This window comes from Anas acuta, chromosome 4 (genome assembly GCF_963932015.1).
Source record: "Anas acuta chromosome 4, bAnaAcu1.1, whole genome shotgun sequence".
NCBI classification, from domain to species: domain Eukaryota; kingdom Metazoa; phylum Chordata; class Aves; order Anseriformes; family Anatidae; genus Anas; species Anas acuta.
Genome location: NC_088982.1, coordinates 59,829,660 through 59,852,812, shown reverse-complemented (window position 1 = coordinate 59,852,812; position 23,153 = coordinate 59,829,660). Strand labels below are relative to the sequence as shown.

General features: G+C 34.0%; 1 protein-coding gene across 14 annotated transcripts in view; it reads right to left on the bottom strand.

Moving 5' to 3' along the window:
- SGCZ (sarcoglycan zeta) overlaps positions 1–23,153 on the bottom strand; it is a 444,923-nt gene that overhangs the window by 246,846 nt on the left and 174,924 nt on the right. For 5 of the 14 annotated variants that reach the window (XM_068681536.1, XM_068681535.1, XM_068681537.1 and 2 more), the window contains one exon: positions 15,507–15,557. The exons of the other annotated variants lie outside the window; for them this stretch is intronic. In XM_068681536.1, the coding sequence (XP_068537637.1) occupies positions 15,507–15,515 (9 nt within the window). In that variant the 5' untranslated portion in view covers positions 15,516–15,557. The remainder of the gene's footprint in view (positions 1–15,506; positions 15,558–23,153) is intronic. 14 annotated transcript variants of the gene reach the window in all.

The window sequence follows — 23,153 nt, the reverse complement described above, 5'->3', positions numbered from 1 at the left end:
ACTTCTTTCAGCTACATTTACAGATGGGCTATTCCAGCAACATCAAAAATAATATTAATAATTAAAAAAAAAAAAAAAAAAGCAGGTGTTGTAATTTAACTGTGTATATTATCAGATTTAACAGTAAAGAATTTCTATGAGTAACGCAGCAAGGACAAGAATTATCATATTTCTGTACAAGAATTATTCCCTTTATTTCCAATGCTTTGATGATAAAATTCTTAATCTAAACTACTGTAAGAGTGCATGCATTAGCACTCACGTTGACTTGCTTTTTCTGTTTGCTATATATAGAATTCCATCAAAAACACTGAACTACTGAAGTGGCACTCAGCAGCATAATTTTATTTGATTTTATTCTGCCCATGATCAGGCTGTGCTCCCTTATTAAATTGAAATTCTCTTAGAATACAGATAGGTGACACAGCAAAACCATATGTTATAAACTCCATTGGATGTTAGGAAATAAAAGAGGCAGACACTTTTGGACTAGACTAAACAAACACTGAAATATATAAAACTATTTGCTCAGAAGCCTCCTTTAAGAGGAAAACTTTGAAGAAAACCTATCTACGAATACAAAGAAACTAATACAGATCACAGCTGATGAAACTGAAAGGAAAGCTTAAAGTTCACCTAATTGTATTACAATAGAACATTTAATCATTAGTTACTGAGGCAAGAGTAAAGTATAATTAAGAATACGATTACTAGAGATTTACTTCCATGCAAATTATACAACTTGTATTAATCACACCCATGAATGAGAGTGTTTGCATAATAAAAACATCTTTAAACTTAAATAATTACACAGGCTCCCTATGAAATTTAGTTATAAAAACACAAAGCTACAAGAACTTAATTAAAGCAGAAAACTTTGCTCTTTTTTGACCACAAAGGCCTCTATTTTTCTTATTCCTTTTGCACCCCAATTCTTAGCCTAATAATCTTGTAGTAACTTTTTTCACTCAAATGAGTTACGTCTATGGCCAAGTTCACAAGTAGAAGCGAAGAGTAAATCATGCTACTGGTGGTTTTTAAATTTTCACAACTGAGATGATGAGAAATACTCATGTAATAAGTAGCAATTTCCAGCTCCGTAAGTAATTCAAAAACTGATATAAACTAATATGACAGGACATAAACTAGGAATGTTCTTCAAACTTCAGCATACATGTTGCCACTATTTAAAGCTGATCATATGATTGTAATTGGGTGCTAAATTGCTTGCTGTTAAATCCTGTGTTTTGTGTAAGAATAATATGACATTCAGAGTACAGCTGATATTTCAACAGGAAAGTATGATGGAACACATTCCCTAGATAAATCAGAATTATAAGAATCAGTTCATATATATATTAATAATAAGTGTATAACTCCTGGTCTTCATTCAACTGTTTGAGACTATGTTCCTTATTTTAGCAGAAAAATGGAGAATCATGCCTGTTCATCTAGTGAAAGCCTACAAACTTAGTGTTAAGGCCATCTTTTTTTTTTTCCTCCACATCTGTACACCACCATTTTTATTCTCAGAAAAGTCCTTTTTTTTCTCTGATCATTAATTTCCTCACTAGAGCTCATCCAAGCAATTCCATCTAACTCCTATTCTGACTAATTTCCCATATCACAGTTAAATTCTATCTCCAACATTTAAATTGAACTCAGTAACTTGAACTTATATACCATTAAGCTTCAATACTTTGGGACCTTCATAGTGGTACACATCTGTTTCTGTAGTAAAACATGAAGCTATCACGTTCAAGGAACTGCTCACTGTTACAGTTTCTCCCAGAGTTCTACAAATGCTCCTAATATAGAGCATAAAGATTTTAAAAAGACTCAGTTCCAGATTTCATTCTACACTGACATAAACCTCACAATCAATAGCACTACTCTTGAGCACAGAAGAGCTTTCCCAGAAGACTAGCCTTCTTATGCAGGCTCCAGTACAGCAAAGAGCTTCAGATAGACCATAGCATCATTTACAGTACTATATATATATATTTATAAATTAAAATGTAAAATTCTGTGTGAGTGGGAGTATTATATGTTAAACTTTCCATAATTTTTTCAAAAGCATTCAAGCAGAAATCAAATTTGCTTTGCTTCTGAGTCTGCAATAAATTCCATTTAAGACATCAATGCAACAGCTGAAAATTTTGAAGAAAACAAGTCCAACAACTCTCCACGACTTGGTAGAGTACAGATATATCTTTTCCCATTGATTGCTACCTCCAACAAAAGTAGAACACTTCCTATACTCAATATTTATTGCTTAACATATGAAAATATTCCTCATTTAAGGATTTACCTCCCATGTCTTTCATCATGGCCTTTTATATGTTGCTTAGTATTGCTAGCACCTTCTAGAAAAACAGACCATGTATGCAAGCCACCTTGTGATATCTGCGCATATGACTCATGCAGATGCTACTGAAAGATAAAATTCTTCCACTGGCTTGAAACTGAAATAGATGCCATTTGCTCTATCAATAATGAATTGAATATTTTATTAAGCCAAGCTGTTGTCAATAACAGCATATAGTCTTCCAGAACACATTTCTCAAGCAACACAGTTTTTAAGCCTGCTACTTGGTTCTGATTTGCATTACAGAGTCAAAACGAACCAGCCGCACAAAACGCAGTAACATTTCTCATAGTTTTTCTGTGGTTTTCTTCCTGAATGTGTTGATCAGACAGTATGTTTCCTAATTCATGCTAACACCATACAAAAAAGAACTGTAAGTCATAGGACAGAGCAGATTTCCCTTGAAAAAGCCAGCCCATTTTTTCAGCAGAACAAGAAAATCACAGAAACAATCACCAATACATCTGAAACAGCCAGCAGCTTCACAGAAGTTGTCTGGACAGATTACATGGATCTGAGGTGAGATCTGTTTACTCACATCTCTGCTCCTTCCTCTACCACCGGCATCACGCTATATATGGGAACCACGCTGTTGCGTTGCCAGTTTTCAGCTGCCACCTACCTCCCACCCTTCACAGTTATCTGCTCAAACTTCAGCAATGCAATGAATACGGCAAGGAAAATATAAAACATCTAATAGTAAGCCCACCTGCCTAAACCAGAGAAGTAAATTGAGTTTATATCACCTAAGACTATACCTACATATTTACCTGGTTTACAGAGATCTCATCTTGATATAGTAGATCAGGATGGGTTTAACTTAAACCAGGAAACAGCTTTTAAACTAAACATAGCTTCACTTCTATTGGCATCACTCAATCCAGAGAAGTAAACTACACTGAAAAATTTAAGTCAAAGGCAGAAACACCATTTTGACACACAACATTGCCACACTGTGGCACTCAGGCTACCAGTGAAACCACATATATATAAATTCTATATATAGCAAAAAAACAAGCCTGAGTTGCATAAACAGCAACTTTCCTAAGACTCTTTCCATGGCCCTAAGCAGGCTGGTAGAGGTCCCCATGCTGGCAGCGTATGCAGGAGATTTTACCTGTGCTAGTCCTTCTAGCTGTTTTTGTGTGATCACTGTAGCTTCTAACCTTTATTACACTGAAGCCAAAATGCTTTGATCAATTTAAAACATAATACATAATAAATGCAACCCCTAAACTGAGTCTGAGTAGCTGAAGATGATTTATTTTTATTTATTTATTTTACAGCAAGTACTATGACAAGAATTGCTTGGGACTGTCTATGCAAGGATTCAGAAGACATTCAGTGGAACAATCATCAACCATTTCCATATACTTTCTCACTTGCAGAAGCAGAGCTACCGATCTGTATCTGTAGATGAAATTACATTCCCTCAAATGCTTTTTATCATCATAACCAACAATGCACAACTATCCTGTTTGCTTGTTGAGATTTTGTTTATGTATATCAAGGCACTGGACATTATGAATTCAAGAGAAACAGAAATACAAACACTCATAATTGATGTCTAAGGGTTTTAATTGGTACTTTCATAGTTGCAGACACATGTGAATGGTATCAACTTTTATTTTAAAGACAAAAAAGGACAGTATTTAATATTTCATTATGCACAATTTGACCCAAATCAAGCACCATCTCATTAATACTACAAGGTTTCTGGTGACATTAATTCTCTGTTTTATTCAGGTAGCATAATCTTTGCATCTTTTATTAAGCACACTTCAAAATTCTTACTAAGAAATCTCATGTGCAAGGACTTACTTTTTAAAGTTAGTTTTAATGTAAAAATTAAATGTTCTCCTACTTTTGAAACTGAAGTAGTTTCCAATCCAAAACAATATATGAAAATAAAATTAAAAAAAAAAAAATAAGATTAACTTTATAAAGTTTGCTATGAGCACAGAAATATTTCATTTATGAATTACTCAGAGGCATGTACCCAGTCTATCATTTAAACAATTTGTAAAAGTTAAAACCTATTATCTTTCCTGTATAGTTTTAGAAGTCCTCTCTTAATCAAATGTGACTCATATTTATGCTAAAAAAATGCATAAACCCCCCCATGCAAAACAAAACAAAAAAAAAAAAAACAAAAAAAAAACATAACAAACTGTACCATAACAAGTTATTAAAAAGCAGTGACAGTTAGGGATGGCGCCATCCAAAACCACAAAATCAGTTCTACTTTAATTTATATTTTTAAAAAATAATCAGTTAAAAATAGGTGCTTTAACTGTTTAGAAAAGACAGGATGTGGAAATAACAAATATTATTATAGATTCCATTTTGTCTAGAATTATAGACAGGGACTAAATTAAAGTCAAATTAAAGTCAATCTTTTCTTTAATTCCGCAGGGATGAGAAAATACTTAAACTTTTTGGAATCAGTAGATAAAACGTTTACAGATCTCTAAGAAAGCAGAGTTAATTTTTTCCTACTCTTATGTATATGTGCTATAAGTTGCAAAGAGAAAGTATTTGGAAGTGTAAACACCTTACTATTCTTGTAAGTTAGAGATTTTAATACAAGTTAGTGATAATGGTACCTGGGCCTTAATATAAAAGGAGCATTAATATTTTGAGACTGAAGTTTTACAGATGTTTCTCATTTAAAATACATTAACATAGAAAGAGATTAGTTTCAAGACCAACTTACTTAGAATACTATTTTCAACTATCTGAAAGTACCACTTATGTCAGAAAACAGTGATTCACATCACAGCTGTCACAAACAGATTCATTTTCTTTTGTGGATGACCTAGATGCAGAAAATGATTATTGGATCCTAACCATTTCAAAACATTGATGATATTGCCAGTCTCAAATTTCAAAAAATAGCTAACAAAATCACAAAAATAAGACTTGTCTTAAAAATAAATGTTCTTCTATAAGCCTAACCTAGACTACGCGTTTTATATTTTTCAAGTGTTAAAGATTTCTAGAGCCATACAGTTCAAAGGTTGGTTGGTTGGTTGAAGATGAAATTGGTATTTTCTGCAACTGTGTTATAAAAGAAAACAAAACAATATCTTAAGGACTGACAAGTTGCAAGACAAAAAGGAAATTCAACATTTCCACTATAATTGTTTTCTTAGCTGATTACCATATTTTTTTTTCCACCATTTACCTACTTACTAATTCTACAACAGTGTATGACAAATGAGGATTACAGTTTGAGTACTGTGTTAATTCCATGCAAGAACAGACCTACAATTTAAAGTAAATTTTCTTATTAAAATTCCATTGTTATAAACACTTCAACATACTTGGACCACCCTAAATTGCCTTTTAACATTAAAAAAATCACAGACAACTCTCTGTACCACAATGTTACTTCTGCAAAATCTGTATCCAGCAACCTATGGATTCTGTGGGAAGCCAGCCAGAGCTGTGCAGCCTTATTGTCCTTGCAAAAACCGGGATTTGCCTTCCTATGTCATCTTATTAAATATAGTGGTAGAAATCCATTTTTGGTTTTTCACAAGGAAATCCATTTCTATCATAACGGAAATATCCTCCAGCTACTCAGCTACAATTTTGATCCAAAAGTTCACATAAAATTGAACAGATAAATAAAAAGAAAAATCTTTAATCTTATGCATAAAGCTTTTTCTGCTTCCTTGCTGATTTTTTAGATGGGTCCTTTAGACAGATACAGTACAAGATTGATATAATGAGTGCATTGTTTCTTCAACGTCTTTTCCAGACTTTGAGTTTGTATTTTTCCTTCTCTTCACCCCCAATTTGAGAACAGTAATACTTCTCTAAAAAGCCCAGACACCATGTTCAAATGGATAATATTTTTAATTCAAAATTCTGAAATATATTTCTAACTCTGTAAACATATAAGATTCTTTATTTGCTATAAAATAAAAAATAGAAAAAGCAAAAGCACAGTGTTGGATATCTTATTCTTTATACTATTTTGCTCTTGCAAAATAGTTCCTACTCTTATGCTCTTACTGTTCAGTACATTTCTTAATATTTCTATTATCATTACCATCTAATTTGTAGAAATATCTTTTCTTTAAAGAAAAATCTATTCCAGGTTTTTTAAAGATAATCTATATGGTTAGAAGAGGCTCGTTTTGGTGGCAGTTACCAAAAGGTTTGGTTATGAAATTTTGCTCTCAGTTTTTAAGAACCTTTTTGCAACAATCTAATTACAAAGTGATGGCTAAATAAAACACATCCTTTGTGTAAGAAAACCTTTAAAATCCACTTATGAAGAAAAAAGTCTAAATCAAGAAAAAGTATAAAGAATGTATATTTCAGAAATATCAATTTTTTTTACTTTTTTTTTTTTTTTTTTTTTAAAAAAAAAAAAAAAGGATCATTGCCAGTGTAGTTAATGTTTTACATTTAGCAACAGTAACAGTTAGGTATCATCAACTCCTGCTGGCTTCATTAAAGCTACAAAATCTATTGTTTTTTTTGGAATTGAGAGCCTATCAGAAGGTGCCATATCAGCACTAATGAGCAAGAAGGTATTAAGGTGCAGTTATATTAATAGGCTTGAGGACACAAAATGTTTTTCCACTCTTTTTTCTTTTAGAAAGTGCTTTTATGCAATCATTCAGTTGCTATTAATAGCTTCAGCATCACTCATGCAAAGACTTGCACAGTTGGAGAGCCGGGTCCTTATTCTGACAGGCCTTTAGCAGTAGAGAAAACTGTGTGTTGCATTAGACCACCAAACTATTTAAATAAAACAGCATTCAAAGCACACAAGAAAACATTGGCTTTCTTCAAATAAATCTCACCCTTTCTTTTACTGAGTTGAGTATTGATGTAAGTTAACTGCTTAAATACTCTTTAGAAACTTTAGATTGAAGCACTGAAGCTATTACTTTTATTAACATTAAGATATCTTCCAGCAAATAGACTGCATTAAAATGTATGCAAATAAATAAAACTACACGTGAACACTTTTTCCAGTTATATTTGAAGTTAATTGGACTTGGAAAAGGTAGCTCTAATTTTTTTCAATTTTTCCATCAAGAAAATATGTCCTACCTTAATGAAACACCAAAAAAAAAAACCTCCTCAAACTGTTAGTTAAGATCTAAATGTTATTTAAAGAATGAAACCAGCTTTCATCCAGATGAAAGATACCATTTTATAGTGATCCTGTACCTCTTTCCATTAGAAAATGAAAAAGTAAAAATAGTAAAAATATATGACAACATAAAGCAATGCAAACCATGTATTTTTTTTATGCTGACTTTCCATGAATGGAATCTAAATATAGATGAAATCATGTATATAGTGGCCTGCCAATCTGAACTTTACCAAGTAATTAAAAATTATTTCAGTTTTTGATTTCATACAAGGTTTCCATAAGTAATCTAGTATTTCATGTAACTTAAATAACAAAGAGAAAATTTAGAGCATTTACTTTCAAAAACTGACTTGCAATATACCTTCAAAATTTATTCAGCAAAACACACTGCACTGAGTGAAAATTTGGAGAGGGGTGAAAGATAAGAAATATGGCTATGAAATCAGTTACATGAAAAGCTGAATTCATATGTGCTTATAAATTTTCATTTTATGAAATTCAGCAAAAAAAAAAAAGTGCTTTTATGTCATCATATTACTATTATGTCAAAGCAGTAGTAGGGGGCAAGGGAGAACCTTCCCCCACCCCAAGATTATCACGCCCTCTCATTGTCTGTCTGTTATTTGTTATCTCTGTGAACGATGTTGGTCATAACTACAAAACTTAAAGTTTATTCCATTCTCACAGTAAATGACTAAAACCTTCACACACATATTAAATGCTTCCACTTAGTACAGATCCAGAGTATTACACTGAATGACGCTCGAGGCACATCTCCCTGCCATGTCCTCATCACTTTTATGAAGTGATATATGTTGCTTATAAGTAAAGACTTAAAATCTTTATTAATCTAGTTTCAGTTTCCACCTTTGATATTCCAAAATACAAGCACTTCCAAAAAGTACATTTTAATTCCTATCTTCTACATCTAGCATCTTCTCCCCTTCCTTAATTTCTATTCTATATTTTTTCTCTTTCAGAAGAAATAGATTTATCAAACTCAGCATTTTTTAAGCCACCTGAAGGGCACTCATAGTGGAACAAGAGTTTAGGTCGTTGTTCTGCCAAGCCAATAGGGATGGAAATAGGATGAAGAGGTGCTATATTTTACTTCCCACAAATTCGTGACTAGCACTGGCAAAGCAATCGTACTGGATGTCTGAATGCAACCATTTCAGCATTGTAAAAACTAGTGTTATATGTGAAAGGGTTCTATCTTGGAGCAGAGGAGGGAAAAAAAAAAAGAACAGACTACAGACACATTCCAACAGAATTTCTTCACCTATCCCCAATTCCATACCTGTTGTACTCTGTTATTACTGTCTTCTTACCCACTTTAGCACCTTTTCTTCTCCATTGAGTCATCTCTAATTTTCCATCCAGCCATTAAGACAATTACTAGATTTTCAAAGCAGGAAACAGCTTTCACTTCCACAAACCTCTCTGACTTAGATATGTTCCCAACCATCTATTGCTTCTTTGTGCTCTTTAAAAGGCCAAACTATTGCTAGTCTAAACTTAGCGGCAGAAAATTGATGTCGTTTATTCTTTTGACTACAACTGACTGAAAGTACACTTAAAGCAGAGTAAAACAAACTCTGAAGACAAAATCACATTCTGAAGACCTTGCAAACTGACAATAAGAAAGACACAATGTACTGGGACACAATGACACAATTACTTATTATTTCACATATCTGAGAATCATGAAATAAATGAACTCTTTGAAGTGGTTTGGATGTAATACTAAGACTGGCATGAATCATAAGAAAATTTTGTATGCAAGACAAATAATAATTAAATAAAACTAACTGAATTTGAGGCATCCCACTGGTATTACCAGAATATGAAGGTGGAAGACAATAATCCTAAAAACAAGATCAAGTACCAATATTTAAATGATTCTGAATAGTGTTTGACCAATACTTATGCTCAACATTTTTAGAAGCTTTAAACTTTACAGGTTTTGAACTTGATGATTAATCTATACAGAAAAATAAAAAAAAGGTAAAATGTTACTTGTATTTTTCCTTCTTGGTGTTTTGTTCTGAAATGAGGGACAGCTGCAAAACTAAAATGTACTTCAAACACCAGAAAGAATCATTATCTGAACTGTCACTGTTTAACGTATATTTCCATTTATTAGTCTCAGAATTTTAATTCCACAGAATGTTTTATGTACCCTGAGAAATACTGATGAAACTTCTTGGCAAGAAGCTTGAAGTTGTAAACAAAAAAAAATACAGAGGAATTTGTTTTATGTAGTTTGCATATATTTATATGTATAGTTTATACAGGTAACATGTCTATGTCTATTATCATATTATATGTCTATAATATGGATGGATACATGCATGTGTGTATGTATATGATAGAGATACTTTGCAGAAGTCTTCTTCATTACACTTAAACCACCACTGATAAAAACAGTCTGGTTTGTTACCCAAAAGATTTATCCACAAATAGCAAGCACAGTTGTGGCCATGAGATTATCAGAAAACATAAGCATTAGCAGTTAAATACACTTCCTACAGATGAATGTTCACACCAAAACTGTTTCATCTACACCACATTTCAATGATGTCCTTGAAATTATGTCCATGCATAACTTTGCTGGATTAATACTTTTGAAAGCTCTGACTCAGTAATGTGGAAAACAAAATCCCTTATTTTACCTTAAGCAATCCATTAAAAATCACTGTCCCGTTCAGAATCATAAATGAACATCTTCCCAAAGAGGCAAACATCAACTCATGGCCAGATGTTTGGGCAGAAGACTGGAAGATTGAACTGGACCACAGGTTTAGACCCAAACTTCAAATATAATTTAGCCCTTCCCTAACGCACTGTCTTGAAAAGGTCTTTTCAGTTTGAATCTACTCCATGAGGCTTTGTTCAAACTTGTTACTAACGTTACTTAGTTCTCTGCTCTAGAGCTGAGCATGGAATCACAAAAGCAGTCTATGCCATTTCATAAAGCATATCTAATGAATTCTTTAACTGCAGAGTCAACATTAACATGAAGAGCCTTGAACCATAGTAATGTTGCTTAAAAGTAACTGTAAGATCTACTTTATCCTGCAGGAGGAATAAAGTAGATCTACTTTAGAAAAGATCTACTTTATCCTGCAGGAGGAATCTTAAAGGTTCTTTGCCCTACACAATTACAGAAACAATATAACAGCAGATGACACCACATGTGGGTTCTAAGAAAATATAACAAACAAGTCAGCGCTAGAATTTTCACTAGAATGCAAGCAAACACAGATTAACAGATCATTGAAACACATTTTTGAAAGAAACAGGAAAAATTAGGGGGGAAAAAGGCATGTAAAGGACTTTCATTTTATTGGTTTCCTGTCTTCTATCTAATCTCAGTATAGAGAACTGAAATCCTAGCAGAGGAGATTTTGTCCTCTGAAAAAAAAAAAATTAGAAAATGTTCTGGATATCCATTTCTTCAAGTGTACTCTGTTAGCAGCCAATAGTCTCAGATGGCATATGTTGACATCGTCATCATAATGTGACTGTACTAGACTACAGATAAATCTAAAACAGCTGCTAGCATTCTCACTGTGGCACCAAATAGCTCGGAACATACCGAACTGCATAACTGTTCTGCACTTTGGTAAGCTTGTATTTAGTGCTAGCATAACTAGGTCTCTCTTTATGAATTAAATGACTTGAAAGAAAGGACAATTCTGCACACATTGTAGCAATGTGCTGTAACCAGCCTTCCTCCTTACTTTATCTTTAAATATACAATTAAAGCAAATTAATTTCATTGATTTTTTTTTATTCCCCAATTCCATCCTTTCCACCCAGAGATGGGCAACTTTTCATCAATGTGTTATTCTGTAAAGAAAAGAGGACATTATTTTTGTGTTGTATCATTGTTATATAGAAAAAAAAATGTCCAATTTATATTCCATCTAAATGAAACATGCCTTTTACTCAATACAAAGTATTATTACATTGATATTCACGCCAAATAAAAATGATGCATTTAGATGAAGTAGTCTGCATGCCATCTGCTAGATTATCAGTTGGCAAAAAGATGTCTTCATAAAATAACAGATCTACGGAGTTTTATATGCTGTTTCCTCAGAGATCAGCCATCTTTGAAGTCACACATGTAGATTCCCTTTGTTCTTGTTAGTGTTGGTAAAGAGAGGTAACCACACTGACAATTCCATCCACAAATGAAGGCAGAACTAATTGTCACTTGATATTATGCCACAGTCAAGACTTTTAAATTTCAAGAATTTTTGATAACTGTTCTTAGATTACTGCAGATACTTGACCAGGACACAGGTACCCATTTATTTATTCCTCATTACTGAAAAAAAAAACACTTTGCATATCTTAACAACACTAACTGCATTAAAATTTGAATTAGATTTTGGCTTCTTTCCTGCCTAATTCATTAGACTTTTGGGTTCAGCAGGATGTGAAAGATTATAACGGTATGTGGTAACACCCGGAATATTCAACTCCATTATGTACACAAATAATGAATGCTCCCTGGTAAGCATACAAACACAGATCAGTTTCTCAGCAGCATAGAGACAGGTGGCAAGTAAGGACAAATGGCTCCACAAAAAAAAAAAAAAAAAAAAAATAATAATAATAATAATGCATTTTATTGATTTTCTATGTCACATGTATATGGAACTACCAATCTTTAATTAATATAGAAAAGATTAATGTCACTAATAATGTGGCTGCAGCATTCTCTATGCTAAATGATAAATTTTGAGGTGTCTTTTCACTGATTTGTATATCAAGAAGAGTGCAACACAGAAGAAAATTACAGAGAAATTCCTTCTGGTATCCCTGGTCCTGGTGGAAGTTCAGTTGCAGCAGGAGGAAAAGAAAAAACCTGAAAATATGTTTATGCGTTCTGATGAAAAGATAACCCTGTATTCCCTATTGAATTTTGTGGAATTTTGTAGGACTACAGCAGCCTTCTAATTAGATCTTCCCATTCCTAAAGCAATCTCAGAGGAAAGCCTGAAAAATACTGATTGCATTGTAAGTTTGATACATATTCAGGCTGTCATTATTGAGGTTATAACCACACTTCACACTCCTGCCTTTTGATTAGTGACTTCCAAAATAGATCAGGTTAAATTCTACATCACATCTGACTCACTGTTTTAATCTACAATATACACCTTTCACTAACTGTCTCTTCTTAACCTAATAAACTTTTCAAATGGGTATTATAATTAGAAGATAATTAAATAGCAAAGATGGGAACTTCAAACACACAAGAAAAAAGGTCATGGTATTAATAAAAAAAAAATCTCACACTGGGAACACCACCCAGTTATAGCAAAATGAATACTAACTGATAAACTACACATTACTACTTTCAAACCCTCAATCTGAGAAGTGGCAATGTACATGATTCACACCTTAAATAACGAGGATGCATATAAAAGCCTGCTGTGCACTTTTAGTTTGCAATGTACTGCATGTGACAGCACCCAGTATGCCTCTTTAGAAGTATGATCAGTTGTTTCATTACTGCTTTCATTTGGTTTACTCTTAATAAGATGTTTTCTCATTTTTGCTTTTAAATAAAGACAGTAATTTCTCTCTCTGTATCTCCAATTACTCATAAATTTAGTGCTCATATGCTGAACACTGGAAACAAGCTTCTCAAACAAGCCAGACCTGTAAGTGAAAATGAACAAGTGAAGTTTATTTTCATATGAAAACGAACATCTATAAAGTGAGGTTTATGGAGCAACTTCATCTCATCCATGTATGTAGAACTGCATACGGCTGGGACTGAATGTTCTTTGCCTTTCTCAATGGATCCTCACTCAATTTAGGTTTTTCTGCTGTTTCTTTGTTTTTCAACTTAGCTTTAGGGAAAAATAGGTGGTTTATATAAAATATTTAGGTACACCTTTGGTTTTGAACAATTTAAATTTCTTTTAAGAATTCCAAGTATTACCTGAACATTGTTACCGAGTCTTTGTCACAGCACCTAAAACTTAGAGTACAAGAGCTGACTGAAGAAGGAGGAGGACAAACTAGATAAATACAAATTTTTATAATCCAAGTATTTAAAGAAATAAATTCATACTATTGAGGGTGAAATTTTCAGGGCTTACAGTTTCACTACACAAATGTATATCATGAGAAGGACTTAAGACACAACCTTGTGGAAATGAGCTCCTAAACAAGCATTTATATGCTTTTATTTAAACATCATATCCATACTTAAGTGTTCACCATTCTGACGAAAAAGCAGATTGTGTGTTCTTCATTAGTCACTCTTCTCAGCAGATATTTTGTGGATATTTTCATTTGGCATTACCACTTTCCATTCTGAATCATGCTAGAGTAAGATATATTACAGTTGACTTTGGTGAAGACCAAATCTTGCTGTTTGTGTTTTAATCAGGGAAGGCTAAGTACCAGCTGTTGGGTAAATGATATTCAAAATTATCTTCCATCATATTCTGGGCCAAATTTCATCTCTAATGTAAGCAGGCAACAGTCCAGCACCTCCATTGCACTTGTAACTCATCAGAATAGAGAATGAAATTTGGCCTTCAAGGTTCACATTAACAATCCATATTTTCATTATAGACACTAAAAAAATTACAAATTTACCATGGAATCCAATTAAGACAGATATTTTGACAGCTTTCTTAGCATGTTCTGCTTTCATTTTCCAGGCACAGGAAATCTGCTTTATGACTGTATAAAATCAGACTCTCCTAAGCATAAAAATGAAGCAAATAAAACAAAAACAAAGTCCAAAAAACAAACAAATAATAAAGAAAAAACACAAAACAAAACCAAAAGTCTTCCAATGTCTCTCATAACCACTACAAAACGTCTGATAAAAGTTATGAACTTTTACATATGAACAGTTAGTACTACAAGCCCCATTTTCATCTTGCAGAAAGACTGACATTTTGCGAAGATCGAGGAAGCAAGACAACCCCTTCGTTTTGTGACAAACAGGTTATTTTTAGTTATATATTCTCCTCTATATGAAATAAGCATTATCATTATGTTTTCTGCCTCCCCAGTACTTACACAACACATGTATCCTGCTTCCAGTTTGCTTTTCAGAATACAACTATGGATCAAACAAGCCACTGCCCTTCCATCAGCACTGCCAGTACTGATGGAAGCTCCTACATCACTGGCTGGGTGGTGTAGGAGCTCTTACTCTGCCTTCACTAAGATCATAAGACTCTTTAAAGCCTTTTTATGAACAAAACAAGAAAGCAACAGTTAAAACTAAAACAGGCTATATAGCACAGTGGTGGATGACTAAGTACTTTTTGAGTACAAAAGCTGAAGGGAACTCTGGTCTGTTTTTGGAAAGAAGAATCTCTTGAATACTGCACAGACTGCTCAGCAACCTCAGACACTCAGATTATGTACAAATCCTACCAATTTAAGCAAACATCTCTAATAGAAGAATAGTTGATATTAACAATCAGGAAACAAATGTTACAATTGACTGTAAACAGCCTTTGAAGAATTATTCCACACCTAAGTCACTACTCTTTGAAACGCAGTTAAAACAACTTATTCTTTACTTGTATTCTGAACTCTTTTAGATTGAGGTCTTTATTCCCCCAGAGAGCACAGTAATATTCCAAAGTGATCTATCATTTGAGAGACTAGAAGTTTAATCAACTGATTAAAACACTAAAGAAGCTAGGATGGCCACATATGTTAAAGATTATTGGATCTCTGATAACTGCTCAAATTCAAAAAACCCACTATCATAGGTAACTATTATTTCTCTAAATCCCAGATTAAAATCTACAAAAGAAAAAAAAGCATAGGTAATGAAATCATCACCTGGCAAAGAGCATTGAATATTTATCTGAAAACTCTTAAATTAAATAACAAAAGCAATTCTGAGATGACTGGAACCTAAAATCACCTTTTCCTTGTGTTATGACTAGCAGACCCCAAAACCCATGGATTCTGGAGACGCAAACTAACCGAAAACATCAAAAAGATTTATACCTTTATCATTGTGAGTCCTCACGTTCAGCCCTCATTGAGCCCATCAGTGCCCTATGGATGAAACATCATTGTTTTCAGAAAAAAGAAAATAAAAGTAGAATGCTGAGAATGACTAGAATATACATGTAGTTAGGGCATGGGATTAGATGCTGCAAGCAAATTTTCTGGTCTCTTTTTCTTGTTCCATGTACAGAAGTAACTCCTTTTAAGAAGCGCTCTCTGTTATCAGGTCAGTTTCATTTCATCTAAAACACAGCGATGCTTAACTCAATCTTGTACAAATATTTGTGGGGCAGACCAGCTGCATGATAGGATCAAGACATTTTCCATATGGGATGAAACTGTGAAGATTTCAGAAATCCAGTAAAAATGCTGACCACCTGGGAAAGGAAGTCCTTCAGGGGTCAGCTGCTCCACACTAAGCATACGTACCTCTGAGAAGTCTTAATTAGCTTAATTAGTTAAAACCAGATATTATAACATATAGGCATTCATGTCTGTCATGTACAGGTTTGTACAACTGATCATTCAGTTACTGTCTAAAACATATTACAGAATTGTGCCAAATAATAAATGTCTCTTGAAAGGAGATGGCAGAGTAAGACTGAATTGTATTTAGTGGTTGACATTACAGAAGAGCATCAGTGAAGTACCTGGTTTTAACCTACTGACATTTATGTCAAACATAAAACTGGAGAACAACAACAACAAAAAAGATTGTAATGTTAAAAACTGACAACAACAACACTAGGGACTTTCAGAAACATGACGGGACAGGCAAGATGAAATCAATCTGGGACCTGGAAAAGTGCCTAAGCTCGTGAAAAAGATGTTCGGCCTCTCTGCAATTGAAAACACAAAGGAATGATGGCACAAGTAGGAAGCATGAAGAGACTACATTTGTCACCCCAGAAGAACACCTGCTAACAGGTGTTCTTACACAAATCTTAGCAGTAAGAAAAGCAAGTTAACAGTCAGTACTTTTATCTTTAGATATCAAATCAGCAAAAGGAGACGGCAGATGCAACAGTATTGTAAGCAGTAAGATATGACATCTGAACTATTGATTACTGGAATGGCTAACATCTGACAAAAATTAATAATAAAAATTAGCTAAAACCACTCAAAGAGCAGCCACCCTTAGTCTGTTAGTTAGGACTTGGATTCACATAGACCATTTATTACATCTAACATAGTAGTCACTGTTTTACTTGCCTATCTTTTCTCCCCAGAATCCTTGCAAAAACATCTGATTCTTTTTTAGGGTAACTGGTGCCTGCTGTAGTCCTAAAACACAGCCATAGCTGGTCAATAAATTTAAACAATTGTCCTATATACAGATATCACTATGGAATATGTTGCTGGGCAAATATGATACTACAAGACACATTCAAAGTATCATATGTCACTGCAGGTCTTTCCTACTGATTAAGGAGGTATTGGGGAGGCATTGGGGAGGCAAGGACAATCCCCAGACATGGACTGTATATCTCGAAACAAGACACTGGAACTCATGATAAGGAAGCGGCAGACGGACAGAGAAACAAATGTAAGGACTATAAATCTCAAAATTGGACATTGGAATTCATTATAAAGATACAACAAACGGAAGAATTGGCAACAACCAGCTCTCGCAATTAAGAAACATGCCAATTCAGCAGATTCCTGACCAAAGGTGAAAAGTACACTGTGAGGAAGACTCGGGGTCTTCCTCCCAAAGACCCCTGCCCACGTCCCAAAGACCCCTGCCCACAATTCTTGGGAGGCTCTACGCAGGCGCAAGGTGCCAAAAGGCTAATTAGCATGAGAAGCGAGGGAAGGCGGGGATAGGTAATGCATATGTATAGGCGCTTGTAGAATATTGATAGATTGATTGTATAAATTCAAGACTGCTTTCCGCTTTGGGTATGCACGATAGGTGGAGAGATCCCCCGTGCATCCAGCGCTGCAATAAAGAATATACCACTTAAAGGAATTTCGGCTTCGATCTTTGAATCACTACCATACTTGTGATATGCATGAGAGCACACTGTTATGGACACAAAAGACTATTAAATAACAGCACTAGTTAAAAAGCACATGGAATGGATGTCCTGTGCTGTTGGGTCTCCAAAAACATGTATAATGGGCATATGCTCAACACTGAAATGCTTTTATTTATTTATTGAAAATAAAAAGACTGTATTGCTCCTGTTAAAAAATAAAAATAAATCTCAGTAACTGATAGGAAAACACTGAAGTGATTCCTCACCTCCCACCACTTTGCTTAAACTGTCTACAGCTAGGCTGGTGGAAGAGTCCTTGCTCTACCCTAGAGCCACTTTTTAAAAGTCTCCTCAGGAACTAGGAACATTATCCTGTGATGTAGAAATCAAAGCAAGGGTCAAGTTCCTTGTTTTAGGAGAACTGTGGTTAAAGCTTTTGTGCAAAAGAGATGAGCGATTCCTGCCCACACTAAAACAGGTTCCAAACCTTATAAAAATAGCCCTGAACTCAGACTACAAATAACTCAGAAAACAGGCATTCTTAACCTCTCTTCAGGAAACTAAAAAAATCATACGTACATACACAGACAAAATCATCCAGGTTTCAGATACAGCAAGCACATCCACCTCTACTAGCACAGCAACATGGAGAAAGGGAATCGTGTAAGTCCTAAAAGTGCTCTACCTACTTTTTCTTTAATCTATGAAATGTAATCTTTGAAATAAGAGTGAAAAATACACTTTTTTTTCAACAAAAATCTTAACTCATATTTGTAAAGGTGACATTGCTTGGCCTTGTGACCATTCATCTCTAACAGCTAATTAAAAGCCTCTAATTTATGTAAATGAATTAATACTAGTGCATGATGTTGAAGAAAATTAAAAGATTCTAAAAAGTAATCACTCAGCATTTATCTAAGAATCCTCCATTTTAACACAGCAGTTCAGTGATGGGGAAAAAGAAAATAAGAGGAAATTAAAAAACAAGACTCAAGTGTACAATTCTAACTTTCTACTAAGTTCAGGATACACTACTATCAAACATGCCAAAAAACAACCTTCCATTCTTCTTTTGAATATTATGAAGCAAGTGATAAAAAGAAATGTCTGCCTGGGCAGTTTACTGCTGGATATTGCAGCCATTGTCAAAGTATTTGGCAATGATACAGCATTTGATAAAGCATTTGACGTTAAAAAAAGTCATGGTGTTCAACTGCTGTCCCGATGTAGGACAATTCCTGTATTTCTTCTTAAGGATTGTAAAGTGAACTAACTTTACTAACATAGTTTCTTTTTTCATAAGCTGAAAAATATTATTGCCTATTCACAGACAGGCAGAATTCAATAGAACCTGACTGTAGTAATTTAGATGTAATTCCTACCTTCCTTTTCTCATCTGCACAACTGTACTATACTTAATAAAATAGGTCTTGCATTCAAAATGCAGAGCATAAATTAGAGTCCTAGTTCTCACCACCTATTCAGTCTCTTTGCTCAGAAGAAATTGTATTGTAATTTTAGCTACATTACCAGCTAGTTTAACTCAGGATTTGCCAGTTTATCTTCAGATAATTTCATTCTCTCAATTAGAAAGTAGTGCACACACTCTGTGTCAAATTTCTGTACCCTAAAGACATGAAGTATGCCCTGTAATTTTTTTTTTTTTTTTTTTTTTCCCCAAGGAACTTCAGTCTTTTTTCTTTCTTTTCTTTTCTTTCTTAAAAACCTTGGTTATGTCTGCACGTTTCTTAGTCATCTTTTCAAGTATTTTCTCCCCATCTCTATATAAAGAAAACAGAATCAGAGCCATGTTCTTTGGAACACTGCGCAGGGGCTCTAAGAAAAAAATCCTGCTGTCGTTAGAGTCATGGGTCACCTCAACAAAAGGAAAAAGGGCACACCACAATGGTCTTTACAGAGCTAATACTTTGTAGATTGAAACCTCCGCTTTTGACTAAATGCAGCTGAAAAAAAAATCTGAACAGTTCTGCACCTACCTGTTTTTGAGATTTTTTCTGAAAACAGATTTACAGGAGAAAATGTGCAGAGGTCTGCAGTCATTTCTGTAGTTTTTTTGTTTTGTTTTGTTTTGTTTTTATTTAATGTTTTCCTGACAAAGTTTGCCTATCATCTTGTACATAACCTTTTCTCAGTCTTAGGTTCAAGATTCATTTATGTGACAAGTACACAGAGTTAGTGAGAACAATTCATTCTAGCTATTTCATCTAACAAACTGAAACAAACAGAAGTTAACTATGTTGAAGAACATTAGATTTAAAACTGATAAAAAACATAAAAGTAGCTAACTATTCTTTAGATTCCATAAACAGGTTGAAAGGTCTTTTCAATAATAAATTTAAAACTGTCCAGAAAAGTATCTTTAACTGTATGAAAAAGTCACAACAATTCCTTAAGGAATTGTTACACAGATGAGGCTATTAACCTTTCTCTAGAACAACACTGCTGCTGAAAAAAATAAATGTTTTACATTAGTTTTCCAGAAAAAGCATATCTGTCAGCATGGTTGTTGTGACATTGTAAGGATACCTTTGCTAAAATAAGGATTAATAAAACTCTGCAGAATCTAATCCTACATCTCCCCAGGCACACCATCAGTATGGCTTTACTAAGCCCAGATAACCTTGATTGCTGTACAAGCTCACTTTCATAGACGTGGCTCCGAAATATGCTATAAGAACTAATTCATAAGTGGACAAGTCAAGCCAAGATTTCACTAATGATTTTCGAAAGTCTCAGTGACTGATGTATTCGTTTGCTATTCTTCTGTGTTCTGGTTGCTCATTTTTACTAAAAAATAATTAACTAAATACAATATAATAGTTTCCATCCTATTAAGTTATTTTCATGGGAATTTAAATAAATTAGCTATAATTAAAACTAATGAAATCTCTAAGAGCACTAGCACTGGGATCAACTGCAGAAATTACTCTACTGCCTCTGACTCCTATAGTATCAGAATACACTCAAGTAATCCTTCATACACAAACACTCCAATTAGAATCAATATCTAAAACTTCATTTTTTTTCTCACCTTTCATTGTTCTCATATAGTGTTAGAACAACCAGAAAATCAAAACAAAGTACAAATTAGGGAGACAAAATGTATTGTGATATTAATTATCAGAAAAAAATGAAAATAGATTTAAGGAAATATTACTAACCTTAGGTTCTTATAGAGACTGGAAAACAGTCAATAGTTATTTTTGTAACACTTGTATATAAGTTCTGATCTCCTTACAATAAACATGGAAACATTTAAAGCTTTGGGTTAAGCAAAAATCGGAAGATGACTAGTATTTTAGACAAATTCAAGTCATTAAAAGGACAAAAGAGCAAGTCAACAAAATAAAGGTGAAGTGTGGTGGGCTTACCCTGCTGGGCAGCTAAACTCCACCGCAACTGCTCTCTCCCTCCCCTTCTTCAAAAGAAGAAGGGGAAAAATCTGAGTACAGTGAAAAAGTGATCAAGGGTTGTGACAAGGACAGGGAGATCACTCACCAATTACTGTCACTGGCAAAAATATACTTAGCATAGGGCGATTAATGTAATTTTTTGCTTACTGCTAACAGCCTAGAACAGTGAGAAACTTAAACTAAAAACACCTTTTCCCCCATCTCTTCCACGTCCTTCCCCTGAGCAGCACAGGGGAACAGGGAATGGGGGCTGCAGAGTCCACTTGAGTTCGCTCTGATATGACATGGGGCAGCTGCTGCTGAGCTCTGCCCCCTGCTACCAAAAGTTGTGCATTGAGTTTCAACTATAATAAACTAAGAAACATCCAACAACCCATCCTCTGAATATTACTGGAAATTCATAAAGATGGTCTTGCTATAGAGCTGTGGCTTATGTTCCAGCCAACAAACCAGTCTAACAGAACAGCAAGAAGACTATCTCACTTTGTGGCCCTCAGATCTGAATCGCAGTATCTTATCCATTTTCAGAACACCAACATGGAAACATAAAGACAAAGCCTCTTTAATACAGGGATAATCAAGGACTCCTAGCTATTAGTAAGTTACATTACTAGTAACAATCCCACACACTTTAAAATGTCCTAAGTAACTAAAATGAACAACAGCAAAATCTAACAACACAACATATAATTTAAAAGAAAACAGTGCCTGGGCATGATCACTACCCAACAAAATGCATCACTGTCCAACAAAAGAGCAGCAAGAGAGACGACAAATCTCCTATCTCATATTATAATAGATCAAATAAACCAGTAAAAGAAATATTGCCTAAATCATCATTATTGTCTACATGACAATTGTGATGATCATGTCTTTGCCTGAATTATACTGACTGAAGTCAAATTATGTGGTAAGTCTTATGGAATGGATAGGATAGACGGAAACACTTCTTTTAATTCCCCCAGTCATCAACAGATTAAACAATAGTTTATCTATATAGTACACCCACAAAAATCAGTAGAAAACTCCTGCACAACAGCACTTTAGTTAATGATGTTGAAAAATGCAGCTTTACATCTCGCTTCTGCTGCATTTTCAGAAGTTCCATGCTTCCCAAACTAAAGCCTAATCCATCTAACAAATAGTACAGAAATACTGTGTTAGGAAATAAATGGTCAAATGCTTCTAAAAACAATGAATTGGAAAAAATAATCACTAGGACCAAACTGTTTTTAAATAAAGCTAGTATATGGCTCGTGTAATTAATATTTAATTTCCAAGTTGATTTGCAAATGCATTGATTAGGACATCAATTTGAAAAGCTACACCTTAAAACACTGGGTAAAACTCTATCAGTTCTTAGACAAAACACTTAGTTACCATACCACATAGAATGCTCTGCCTTCCAAGACACTTAAGCTAGAACTGCCTACTTGCTATTTAAGAAGTATCCAAGACCAAAGCGGTTCTCCTTCAGGTTAAGCATTATGTTTTATTAAATAAAATAACCTCCAATGTTTCTAAAATGCATTACCTTGAAACTGGAACCTATGAATGACATCAAAGTTGCAGGAAATACAATGTTAAAATTGAAGAAATCTTTGCAAATATATATATGCATATATATATATATATATATATATATATATATTTGTGTGCATGTGTATACATTTTTGCACCTATGCATGTTTGTGCAGTTACATATATATACATTTATAGACATTCAAAGCCAGTACAGGATTCTGTTAAATAATGAGCTATAATTCCGTGATATTTTCCCCCATTTTCCATACACGTAATCCTGCTGCAGCACAGGGCAGGCACACAGACTTTCAGGGCAGATAAAGTTCCCTAAGGTAGGACAGTTCATCTGTCATTAACTTCCACAAATTTTACTTAAAAGCGATTTGTATATATTGACACATTCCCTAGAAATTCTATGGGTCTCAACCACTCTAATATGCACTAAATGATCCTTTTAATCCAAATAGTTCATAAATAGTACACAAACATAATAAGTAAATATCTTCTATTCAATCTAGAAGTACACAAAAATAGCATAAGTGGGAAGCAACTTCAGTGGAGCATAAATTTTGTTATATTTCCATCATTTATAAGAGCGTATCTGTATGAATCTGAAGAAAGTAAAATGATGAACTTTATTTTTATTTATTTATTTATTTATTTTTGAACATATAATGTTCATGGACTCATGGAAGAAAAAGCTT